Here is a 13,002-nt window from a genome sequence, read left to right as displayed (position 1 = left end):
GTATGAGTAGGATGTATAACTTTGTTAAGGAACTGTCACCAAGGACCTCACTGTTCAGTCCTACCAATGCTATGATGGACGGCTGTGGAGATCCTCTCTGGACGCTGATCATGCTCAGAAACCGTGGAAACAGTCCATCTCGACCTCCCACAAAGTTTATCGTAATATATTAAAAATAATTCAAAATACAAGAAAATATCGACGTGCACCGCATGTGAGTTTGCGCTTTCCATCAAGCTGTAAAAAAGCACAAGAATCTGTTCTTTACTAAGTAAGTGTAATTCCAAATATAGCACACGTTAAAGTTGATGGTCATTTCATTAGTATGTGTTTTGCTCAAAGAGAAGTGCAGATAATTGCCGTACAGTTAACGGATTAACCTACAACATACCACTATCAATCAGTTACCAAGCCATACAAACTGCCATTAATCATGAGCGATTTTAGATGTGTGAGTCCACTTTCACTTGTTGCCACAACCATACCTCAATTCGGGCAACTAGCCTACAAATACCGGTTGCTGTACGTCCTTTTAAACGTTAATGTCCTTGAGATTTGTATCTGTTAAATACATACGTCTATCTTTTGTGTTTTTAAACTTGGTTGATTTAATACAATTGTGAAATTACTTTTGGCAGTCAGTTTATAAGTGGAATACACTTGAACACATTCAGACAATGTACACGCAGAGGCTGGATGTATCACCTGCTGAAAATAAAGATGTTGCTGTTGGTATTCCCTCCTGCTGACATTGCAACACACGCGAGGATAACCCACTTGAACACTCCTAGTTTCATCTCTCCAAACACCTGGTGGAATAATATGAGTGACTGAGTGAGTGAGTTGAGTTTTACGCCGCACTCAGCAATATTCCAGCTATATGGCGGCGGCCTGTAAATAATCGAGTCTGGACCAGACAATCCGGAGATCAACAGCATGAGCATCGATCTACGCAATTGGGATACGATGGCATGTGTCAACCCAGTCAGTGAGCCTCACCACCCGATCCCATTATTCACCTCTTACGACAAGCCTGGGTTACTGAAGATCAATTCTAACTCGGATCTTCACGGGTCAGGTAGAAAACGAATCATCCTTGTCACTTTGAATGAGGATCACAATACAATTCATTTCCTTCAAAAATGGGCAGTGAAAATATTCATTATTGTCAGGCAAAAGTTATTTTAAAACTTAACTTGTGTTTTAATTATTACGTGCATGTGTCATTATCTTATGTAGGTATACACGGGTATGTGATCTTAGTAAATGTACAAAATAAAGACTTCTTCATATGTACATTTTATCTATGTTCATATTTATGCTCCAAGAAATGTTTAAAAGACCATATTCATGTTTATGCTTTTCAAGCAAATATATCACTGCTTGTTATTTGAAGTCTTATGTACGTGTATCAATTTTCTCGATGAGTTTTGCCCAATCTAATTGACCATTCACTTTTGGAAAAAAACCACACAAAAAACCCAAACAATATGCATCACCGTATATCACTGCGGTTTCTTTCTATAATGTACAGACTATTGCCACAGACTGCGTAGCAACATCGCTTCTATAATTATGGCCTGCAGAACCAGAACGTTTTAAGATAGATAAGATAGTCGTAAGTTAATGTTAAGGTATGGCACTTACGACTATCTTAGCGCTAAGAGGGCTTCAAAAATCTAGGCCCTGGGTCACATTTCATAAAGCAACGTTGCGCTAAGGTGATCGTAACCCCCATACTTTAACATTGACTTACGAAAGTCGTTTTTTGCTTCGATCGCTTTGTGAAACGGGACCCTTTTCCTTTCGGATGATTCGTTTCCTGTCTGACTGCTGCCGTTAACTACCACTTCCCCTTCATCACTCCCCCACATAGTTTGTACAATCAGAGATGTTTGTGTGGAACTACAGCTCACATAGGCTACTGCAATGCCAGACAGAATTTCGTCATTGGTGAAGAATGCGTAGTAGGCAACATTCGCCAAGACGTAAACCACGGTCGGAATTGCCAGTCCTGCCAAAACCGCAATGGGGATGTTTCTAGAAAACCAAAAGTTTGACAGATTTACAAAGGTAAACAAACGCAATGCGAACAGTATTTTCTAACCCGAGAAAGGGTGGGATTGTGTGTGTGTGTGTGTTGGTGTGTGTGTTAGAGGTCGGCATTGTATATTCTGAACGTCATGAGATTCTGAATACATGTTAAGATACAGTACCAGCGTTACATGACAAGATTCAGAAAATAGTACAAACTGAACTCATCACGCCGAAGACCCAGGTTCGATTCCCCACAAAAGTACAATGTGTGAAGCCCATTTCTGGTGTCCCCCGCCGTGATAATTGCTGGAATATTGCTAAAAGCGGCGTAAAACCATACTCACAAACTGAGACAACGTAAAACAACATACATTAACTCGACTGTTTACCTTGAAGGTTTGATGATCTCCTCCACTCCTCCATTGACTGCATCCCTGTAACACATAAATACGAAGTGGTTGCCGCAAGGAATATCGTTCTACCATTTTTTTCAGTATTTACAATTGTTGTTTCCATGTGTTATCATTTGAAAGCCTTGCTGAACATTTCTTTTAACGAGCAAGTCTAACACAGCTCTTTGTATGCAACCATACATTAAATCATCGCCAAGTATTGTGTTGATTGTAAAATATTTTGGTTTAAGCACAGTTTCTTTAAGAGCCTGGCGTGTTTTTTCATGAGCTGGACATTCAATGAGATAGTGCTGAACTGTTTCTAGGCAGTGTAAGTTACAGCATCCACACAGAGGAGGTATTTATCTAAATACTTCTATATGCCTTCAGTCCACATTGTCCAAGCCTGAGGCGAGTTAAAACAACTTCATCTCAGTTACCCAAGCAGTAACATGGCTGATTACCTCCCTTTGAGCGTATACTTTGCTACTCCCATTCGTGACCAACTCGTGTTATTCCGGGACAAGCAGAATGGCGACTCGTGCCCCTCTGAAAGAATTTCATATTGGCGCATGAACATCAGAACTACTTTAAACAAGAACGATAACTCTATCGCCGTTTGATTCCAGTGTTTCTTAATTATCACCGGAGCACATGTGCATTGTATTGCTAGGTTGTTGTTTTGGGGCTTTGTTTATTTATTTATTTTAAAGAATTAAATCTCTTTGATACAACTAAAAGAAGGAGAAAAACATATTTGTTAAAGACATATTCTAATGTAATTATTACCAGCTGTTAACCTTACATTTCCAATTGCCGCCATATAGCTGGAATATTGCTGAGTGCGGCGTAAAACTAAACTTACTCACTCACTCACTTACTATATTTCCAATTAAGGTTTACTAATCACAAATGGGAATTATTTCATTGAATGTGCATGCCAATAAAAGTTTTTAAAATTCAGCTACATTAAATCCCAAAGCACATACTCAAGAATGACTTTAAAATATTTCTCAAACTGAACATTCGTGTAATCTTGCTGTCATACCCCTGGTGGAATTTTAAATGAATTTGCTGAAAAAAGTATGAATGACCAAAAAAATAGTCAGACTAAAATATCCCCAGAGATGTGAAATATAAGCCCAATGTTTGAGATTAAAGTTGATTAGTTACATACAAATATAATATTATTGTTTTGAAACTCGTAGCGATTTGTAATTACATTTCCTAAAATTGTTGGAAGCGCACGTACAATCTCCATAGCAAGCCCGCAAGATCGTCAGAAATACTCTCAGTTGGACCCATGAGAGCCGTTGTGTCAACAAACGCACGTGCGTGTATTTGAATCTCTCACCGACAATCGCATGATTCTTATTAAAAACTTCATAACAGGCAGCAAAATCCTGTTAGCTACGTTCTTTGTACTTTCAATATGACGATATATAGTTTTCATGATTTTTTAAACAATGACATAATGCCATAAACGATTTAAGTACTCGGGATTATTTTTATCAAAGCACCGCAGTCATTTACGCGCGTTCTGATTGGTTTGTCGTATTTTCGCACATAACAAGCATCGATAGGGGGACGAATCTTCTTGGAGGTTACGGAAAGAGGCTCAAATTCGGACTATGTTTGGCTCAAACTCGAAAACTACTAAACATATAATACTCAATGAAACACTGATCATAATCAAAACATCTGACCAACTCTGTATTTTTTGTTGTTGCAGAATTTATGTCCTAAAAATAAAAAAGTTTAACAAACTATCATTAACATTTTGACACCGTTCACTATTTGTTACGACGGAGGACTGCAAAGAGAGGAACAGCCAGGTGTACGCGGAGCACGCGCACAAGTGCCGACAAAGTTTTTGAATCATTTACCTGTGCTGTGCTGTCCACAGGCCTTCATGTCTTTCGAGGTTTAAAGATTAATAAAATGTTATTTTTGAGATGACCCCCGACTCGGAATGCTTCACAGTACATATACATCATGACAAGGCCGGACACTTCGATGCACCCCACCTGACTGCTCTGCCGATCGCTACGCTACTATAGCATACAATCGATTAAAACTTAATGTAAACATAATCATACATGAAAATGGGTACCCGGTGGGATAAGTCATGTGACTATTAACCTTCTAGCCCCTCACAGGCAGCTTGGGTTATCCGGGGTAATAATAATCAGACTGTTAGCGCATTGAGCACACTCTGGTGTGGAGTTTAGCGCAGTATAAGAATCCATGCTAATAATAATAATAATAATAATCATCATCATCATCAACATCAACATCAAGTAGCAACAGTGGTCAAATTTCCAAGACTGGCCTAGGCGGGATATCCAGGGTGACAATATGACCTTCACACAAACTGTGCTGGATTATCTTTAGGTATGACACAGCAAGGGATTTAAACACCGACCTTCCCTTTCCCGGGCAGACGCTTTGTCCTCTAGACTACAGAGGCGGTCCCTCAGCCGAAGAGTCAAGATTAAACATGGTTTCTTGAAATATTAAGATACAGTAACTTGCACACCCTTGCGTTGGACAGTTATACCTTCCTGAAACCTATATGTTCAAATTTGTTAAAACAAATCTGATATGCGGACATGTTAACACCGTTAGAAGTGCACTTTGTTGACGATGTACGTAGGTAACGTATGGATAACTAACACGTGAACACGTCCTTTGTGAAACCAGGAAAACCTCATCGTGAAACGCGTACGTCGTTTCGACACCTGTGAAAATCCGGGTTAGAATTGATCTTCAGTAACCCATCCTTGTCATAAGACGCGACTAACGGAATCGGGTGGTCAGGCTCGCCGACATGGTTGCCCATGTCATTGTATCCCAGTTGCGTAGATCGATGCTCATGGTATGATCACTGGATTGCCTGATACAGACTCGATTATTTACAGACCGCCGCCATATAGCTGGAATACTAGTAGTGTTGAGTGCGTCGTTAACTAACAAACAAACTTTGCATATCCAAGGACCGATTATTTCCAGGTTGAGGTGATCTTGATTGAATATTGCCTGCTATGGCATACAACTACATCCGTTGATTTACCGATGAGGAAATGCAGGACCTGAAGTAGTTGACAAGATAATACTTTCGTGAGAATTCGAGTTTTGATGAAAGGAGACTTGTTTCGGTCTTGTGACCTTTGTTTTGAATGGCGTTTTGCCTAAACAGCTTAAAACAATAAACCTTATTATAGAACGGCTTCGAACAAATGACGGTCTAAATGTGTTTTTTTTATATCGAATTACATGGTGTTTCCGTCATCTTTCTGTTCCGATGGTAATAAACACTCGTGCGATGTGCTGTCCGGAAGAACTTCTGGCAGTTTCACAACTACAACTGACACTCGACCTGCAGAGGAATCCATATACGTTTCGTGGATCTCATCGTAGTGATGTTCACTTTGTGGTCGCGTTAAGCCAGACGCGGAGTACTTTGGGATACAGACAGACTGTGACGACGTTTTCTTTGCGCGTTTGCACACCCTGAAACATACGTTATCAAGCGTGAGGGTATAGGAATTAGCAATTTAGTTTTACGTAAGAGGGAAGGAAAACGTCTCAAGTTGTTTACATTTGATATTGACTTCAAGTGGCACGCCATGAAGGCGAATGTCGGATTAGGGATCTTTGATTCGCACCCTCGTTCAGCAAATTCTGACGAAAGAACGAATGCAAAGCCACAATGTGTGGCCCCCTAGACCAATGCACCCTGTTCCCCTCGTTATTAAGAGGTGTGACTGTTAATTCGACATTCTTGCAACCCCGTGTATCCGTTATGTAAGTTATATTTATCAGCCGAAATAAATCAGTGTATTCTGGACATAATGCTCTTCACATAATCATGTTCCTACTTGTAAGAGAGCACTCCTATACCCAGGAGTACAAGAGTTGCAAGACCTGTGACCACGAAGTAATTCCATGACACAGACTTCGGCTTCGGCCGGTGTGCTGGTACCTGAAATGCAAACAGGCAAAACATATCTTTAAATGCGTCCACTGACATTCTGTGAAGCGTATCCGAAGGGAGACGATGGCCACAAAGAGGTGACCTATTGATATGATGGGCGTACACTGAATATTTGTGAAACTTCAAATGAACACAACATCAGTTCAACAAAAGTTAGAATGGGTAGCAGCCCACAATGCTTGTTCTGCGAGCAAACTACCCAGGATTGGGACTATACGCTCTATGATGTGACGGATTGTGGATAGGGCTTGTAAGTCTCGCGAGGCACTACTTCCGGTACTAAACTGGTTCCCGGCTCTCTTTGCGCACGCCAACTTGCGATATACAAGACGGTGCCCAGCTTACTTCTGGTACCATATTTCCGGTGACAAGCGTATATTCAAGAACCAGTTCTGGTTCCAAATTGCGCGACCTACAAATATGACTTTAGTAGCACATACCAAATGTGCAACCATGCTTGGCTGTCACAGCTCTTGCCACTCGAAATGAGGGGCTAATCTGGGGATAGTTAGATCGGAAATTTGTTATTCCTGCAGGGATTATGGATTCCTTAATGCCAACTGACAACCATGAGACCATTCGAAAAGGTATAAACGTTTTTTGTCACTAAGTACTATAAGGTCTCGCGAAGTGCCGTGACTTATTTACAGGCCATTTCGCCGATTACATTTTCACATTGTTTGAGCTCTTTATATACACATGAGCATTAATTAAGCACCACCCATATTTCTATGTGATACAATATTATTACGAACACAGTACATGTTGTATATGCTTTGGAAACTAAATTCTGCGTATTAAAATGGTAACTGTAACATATTGTACTCTGATGAAACCAAGAAATTTACTTGGAAATTTGGCAACACCTTACTTGCAATCTGAATACACAAAGACGTGAACACCAACAATGCTTGAAAGTATGGTCACCATGACTACGCCACGGATCTGATTGACACACTGGCCTCTTCAATGTACAACAGATAGTCCCAAAGATGTTCCATTAGGTTCTGGCCATGGCAATGTTTCGATGGCATTGTTCTGCAAGTGGACGATGGGGATGCACAAAGGCGGCATTTAGTATTTCTAGTACACAATCTCAGAGCTATAACTAAAGGATTCAGCTGCATAGATCATCTTGAGAAATGCCTTAATACGACATCTCAGTACGCGACAACGGCCTTCGGTAACAGACAGCGACTTTCATCAGACCAATGAACCCTACGCCAAGTGCCCAAGCTATTGTTCTCTCGGAGCCTGCACTACGTTCCTGCCAGCTTCTAACTCAACATTTGTTGGTGCAGGATTTGGGCATGGGTCAGGAGGTTGCATCTTGCCAGACGCATTAGCACTCGGTTATTGGTATTGGTCTTGGACGGTCCTCTACATCATAAGGCCTTTAAAACACATTTGCTTAATGTTCAAGGAAGCACCGATGTTGAAATATGGCAGCCCAGTGTCACGCATGCCAATAACTTGCCATCGTTGCCTACGTCTTCCCATGTCAAGAAAAGTTAATGTTTAGTACTGTCGTGTTTCAAATCAGTTCAGAAAACTTTAGCGCACATAGGAACTTATACCGTAATCTGCTTGGCGCCTTTACAGCAGGTGATCCATAACAATTGGGATACAATGTATTGCGTGAAGCACGTCCGTTCAGTGTGTTTTTCAGTATGCTACGGTATGATCGCCTGTGTGGACCAAAATTTACCAAATTGAACTCCAGGTGGTGCTTAATTAGTGCTCGTGTGTATATTTCAGCCATTTTGTTCTTACATAGCTGGCTACGTCTTAAAAATATACATGACTATAATTTCACATATAATACGATCCACTTCAAAGGATCGTAACTGAAAATATATTACTTCTGTACGTACCATACACTGTTGTAGTCATGGCAATTTCCATCGTTGTCAAGGATACGTTCATACAAAGTCCATTGTTTCGATCACAGACGTTAGGGGAACAGTTGAAACAGGTTTGTCTACAGGTGTGTCCATAGTACCCAGCATCACATTTCCTACATGTGCCTGATGATTGAAGGCAGCCACTGTCCTTGCAGTTCACACATGGCAAATGACATTTAGGACCATGGTAGCCGTTTATGCATTTAACACAGTGTCCCGATGTTTGATTACAGTTTTGGTCTAGACATCTGGAGCTACATTGATCTGCACATAGCTCTCCCCAGAAACCAGGCTTACATCCATGTAAACATCGACCCGTGTCCCTATCACACGGAGACGTGCAGTTCTGTGTTGGACAAACAGAGCGACAATTGTCGGAACAGGAGGTCTTACAGTTCTCTCCCATGAGATTGTAGGCACATTTCTGACATTTACCTAATGTCTCATTACATATCTCACATCCGGGCAAACATTTATCCCCACAGACATGGATGGCTAAACAGTCCTTCTTGCATCTGCCATCACTAAGACATCCTTGTCCTCCACATGCATTTGGACATTTGTGGCATTGTTTACCAAAGTATCCGTGATCACACTTGATACAGACGCTTGCATTCTTTCGATCACATTTTGAGCATTTGTTCATGCACGGGAAGTTACACGTTTTCCCCATGTACCCATCGTTACACCCATCTGTGCAGTCAATATTTCCATCATCAAGAAATGTACAGGTTCCTCTCAAACAGTTGACCGGACAGCTTTTTCCAGCGTTGATTGGTGGACTGACAGCCGCTGGAACTGTCTTCGTAGTTATGTTTGCTGCTGTGCAGTCTCTTATCAGGCCTGTAAGAGCGCAAATCAGACAAATTTATCGGTGTACATTGGTGGTAAACTGATAGTGTGTCCTGTAATTGCATTTTCAATCTGATCCATTTTCATACCTTCCCTTTCTGTGAGCAACGTAACTGATAATGACGCGAGTTCAAATGGAATATGACGATATATACGCTTGATATACATGGCGTTATATTACATTGGGTTTTACATCAGCTTTGTATGAATGAGAATTGAAAGGGACTTGAACTGCACAATAAAGTAAACGATCTCGACTGTTGAAAATTATACGACAATGCATCATCATGTCCTGTCACCTACATTAAAATTAATGATGTGTATTTCGCTTTCTTAAATATCACTGAGGGAACGAAACGTTTATTAATACATATATCCTTTTAATATGCTTTAAGGGCGTTTCAGGAATATTTCTTTAACTGCGAAAATCGCATGCAAGGTGTATCGACATTAGCGACAGCCATTAGGGACGAGACCAGGGATATACATTTCCACAAGACCAGTGTAATGCAAAGCAATTTTTAAACATAAATGTCTGGACAAACCTTGGTATGCAGCAGCAAAATAATACAGTATTTCCACAAAGTCTTCCTGAAAAAAAAAAGAATAATATTTCATCATTACCACTCAGAACCGTCTCTTTACGAATTGTGTCGAACTATTCGTGGACCAGTTTTGTTGGTACAATCAGTTATTCCCTGTTAAAGGAACCTAATGACACGGTATGAGCGAAATATGCATTGAGAAAAATATTTCTAGTAACATGGTTTTTGGATAGACGTCGACAATAATTACACATTTACATAATTTACAAACCAGTTTGAATGATTTATAAAACAAACAAACAGATCTGATGATACGTTAACGATGTTCATACATCAAATGTTGTAATGTATGTTCATAATTATATATCGTATATAATCGATTTTCAGTAAGAACGCATCTACGAAAACGCAGTGTGTCTTTGGAGGACATTTAGAAGTGTAGATCATAAAAGATACATAAAAAGTTAATATTCAAACCATGTTTGACTCAGATAAAGTGTTAATGTTATGAAATGTGGTGTATGCGTACGCTAGTGATAGCTAGTTTCTTGACCCCTGCCCCACATTTGGACTCGTAACGTCACTGTCACGAATATTTAACATGCTGTTCTTCCGTCTTTGTATGATATCAATGTCGACCAATTGAGGTTTAGATGGAAATTTTTCATTGTTGTTATATTTTCAAATTTAGAAACATCTAAATAGGCCTACAACCGAGACAGTCGCCTGCAGTAAGATAATAACAGCAAGGTCCAGAGTAAAGTTCTGAGACTTACCAGGCCATGATGTTGCAGCAAAGCACACTTCCACAAACTAATCTTACGTTAACGAGATACTGACGTAGTCACTATAAAGAACTGTGCTGCCTCCTGTCGGTTAAAGTCTTGACTGGAGACTCTTGAGTTTTGACATTGAGTCAGCCTAATACACGGAAATATAAACGATGTATGTGTTGTGAAAGTTTGCCTGCCTGTTAATTGATACCGTAAAAGGGACTGTTTATAAATATAGAAGCGACAAAACCCTTTCCTCATTCATAAGAAATCTCTGCCAAAAGCAGAATCGGTTGTTCAGTTGTGACTATATCATGAGCAGATATTTGTTTCAGCAGTATTACAGCTGTATGATATTGTTTGTAAACAAATCAGGGTCTGGACCAGACAATCTAGTGATTGTCACCATGCGATTCGATGACAGAGGTGAGGTGAAATTGGGTTTTACGTCGTGCTTGAGAATATTTCGCTCATATGACGACGTGCATGCGTGTGTATGTGTATGTGCGGCTGCTTGTACTAGCCCAGACTTAAGCTGGTTTTATAGTGCTAGCCCACTGAGGTACCATGCCGCAGTGAAGCATGAATACCCCACTCAGACACATTATACTGACTCCGAGCCAACCAGTCCTTATTGTACCCATTAATGCCGAGCCCCAGGCAGGGACCAACAAGTACCATATTTTATCGATGACAGAGCATGTGTACATGAATCACTATGGAATAGTGATGAACCAGCTGTTCGTGAAAAGGTGAGCATGAAATCCCTTGAAATTTAGGGAATACATGAAATCCCTGGGGTCACAGTGATTTCACGAAATCAATGACTCGTTTAGGGATTACGTGAAATCCCTGGTTTCACACATTCCCTGTAACATATACATCGTGTAGATCCAGTCCTTTCCGATTCATATTGATGTAACGCTGATGAAAAAGGTTTACAGAAAAAGGAAGGTTTGAAACTGAAAGATTCTGAAAATGCAATAACAGGACACATTTTATTCTCGTCCATTATCAATTTACCGCCAATGTCTACCTATATATTTGTATATTTGCTTTGCGCTTTTACAGGCATGATGAGAGACTGCACATCAACAAACACTATAACTTCGGAGGCAAGTGTCCGTCCATTAGTCTACGCTGAGAAAAGCTGCCCGGCCTACTGTTTGGGAGGAACCTATACATTTCTTCATGATGGATGCATTGACTGCACGGATGGGTGTAACGATGGCTACAGGGGGAAAATGTGTGACTTCCCGTGCAGGAACAAATGCTCAAAATGTGATCGAAAGAATGACGGCGTCTGTATAAAGTGTGATCAAGGATATTTTGGTACACATTGTCACAAATGTCCAAATGTATGCAGTCAAAGTAAACTTAGGCTCAGTATTATTCGTTGCACTGCTATACCGAGTCTATCAAACCCTAGTAGAAGGTCGCGACCAATCAGAACACGGCTTACCAAATCGCGAAAGTTAACATTCGCACATATACCGTTTGAACTTTTACCTCGAAAACGTTTGTACTCGAACGATTCCGATTGCTATTTTCCGCACGATCGCGTCCGAGTGATACACATGGAGAACGCATGTTTGTCAATATTCAAGGATGTCATCTTGCGGAAATATAATATACTCCTCACAAAAAAATGAAGCAACAATCATTTTCAGTGTAATATCTTTATCAATCTCAATAGCGATTTTTGCCGAACTGTTACTGAAAGGTAAATAATCAAAGAATACATAGTAACTTTTAAAATTGATTTATCGGATAAAATTGACACGTCACTCAAACACAACCACCCTCAGAAACAACATGCGAAATGTGTGGCATGAATGTGCTCCACTCTTCACAAATGCATTGTTATGGATGATAATGCCCGTCCATTGATGATAATGCCCGAGAAAGAGTTGTTAACAAAGTTATTTAGATCAGCAAAATCACACATATGGACTGGCCAGCAGATCACTTGATCTAAACCCCATTGAACATGCTTGGGACATTATTGGAAGTCGTGTTTACGGTATCCATGTTCACCCCCCATACGCGTTACTGAACACTGCTTCACTGTCCAACACTGACTTGAACCTTAATGTTAACATTTTGCTCCATCAATGCAGCACATTGTGGACGACTGTTTCGCGGGTACATGCTTTTGATGATTTGTAAGTCGATTATTGCTCAATACCATTTCATTTCATTTTGCTAATCGTGTGTGCATATGTTTTACCTTTCTATTGCATCATTCTATGATTTGCAATTTCGAAATATAAAAATGTAATGAAACTACAAATTTGTGTTGCTTAACGTTTTGTGAGGAGTAGTAATCATGTCATCAGAAACCCCAAAGCATATGTACTGCAGGTCAAATATCTGTGTTTTATGTTGAGAGATCAGTGTCAGTGATCAGGGTAGAGAAAATTTTGAAAACGTCCCACCGAACCCCAAACAGTAGCCGTTTTGTGATTGGTTCAATTCTTTCGGTCGTCTCGCGTTTGATTG

The 13,002-nt window shown here is 40.3% G+C and overlaps 1 protein-coding gene and 1 long non-coding RNA gene across 2 annotated transcripts in view; both read right to left on the bottom strand.

Annotated features, from left to right (window-relative positions):
- The window catches only part of LOC124291953 (asc-type amino acid transporter 1-like), a 2,456-nt gene extending 2,128 nt beyond the window's left edge, over positions 1 to 328 (bottom strand). Inside the window, exon 1 of the mRNA XM_046729067.1 lies at positions 65 to 328. Within this exon, the coding sequence (XP_046585023.1) occupies positions 65 to 112 (48 nt within the window). The 5' untranslated portion in view covers positions 113 to 328. The remainder of the gene's footprint in view (positions 1 to 64) is intronic.
- An 8,209-nt stretch (positions 329 to 8,537) lies between these two features.
- LOC124292474 lies at positions 8,538 to 10,602 on the bottom strand. The gene is made up of 3 exons (XR_006902460.1): positions 10,504 to 10,602; positions 9,728 to 9,773; positions 8,538 to 9,173 (listed from the first exon to the last, which is right to left on the bottom strand). It is a non-coding gene; the product is annotated as an uncharacterized LOC124292474 (long non-coding RNA).
- Between the last annotated feature and the right edge of the window lie 2,400 nt (positions 10,603 to 13,002).

Source organism: Haliotis rubra, unplaced genomic scaffold, assembly GCF_003918875.1.
Source record: "Haliotis rubra isolate DU_JTF1 unplaced genomic scaffold, ASM391887v1 Scf10, whole genome shotgun sequence".
NCBI classification, from domain to species: Eukaryota; Metazoa; Mollusca; class Gastropoda; order Lepetellida; family Haliotidae; genus Haliotis; species Haliotis rubra.
Note: the sequence above shows the minus strand (reverse complement) of the source record. Positions and strands in the feature narration are given on the sequence as shown.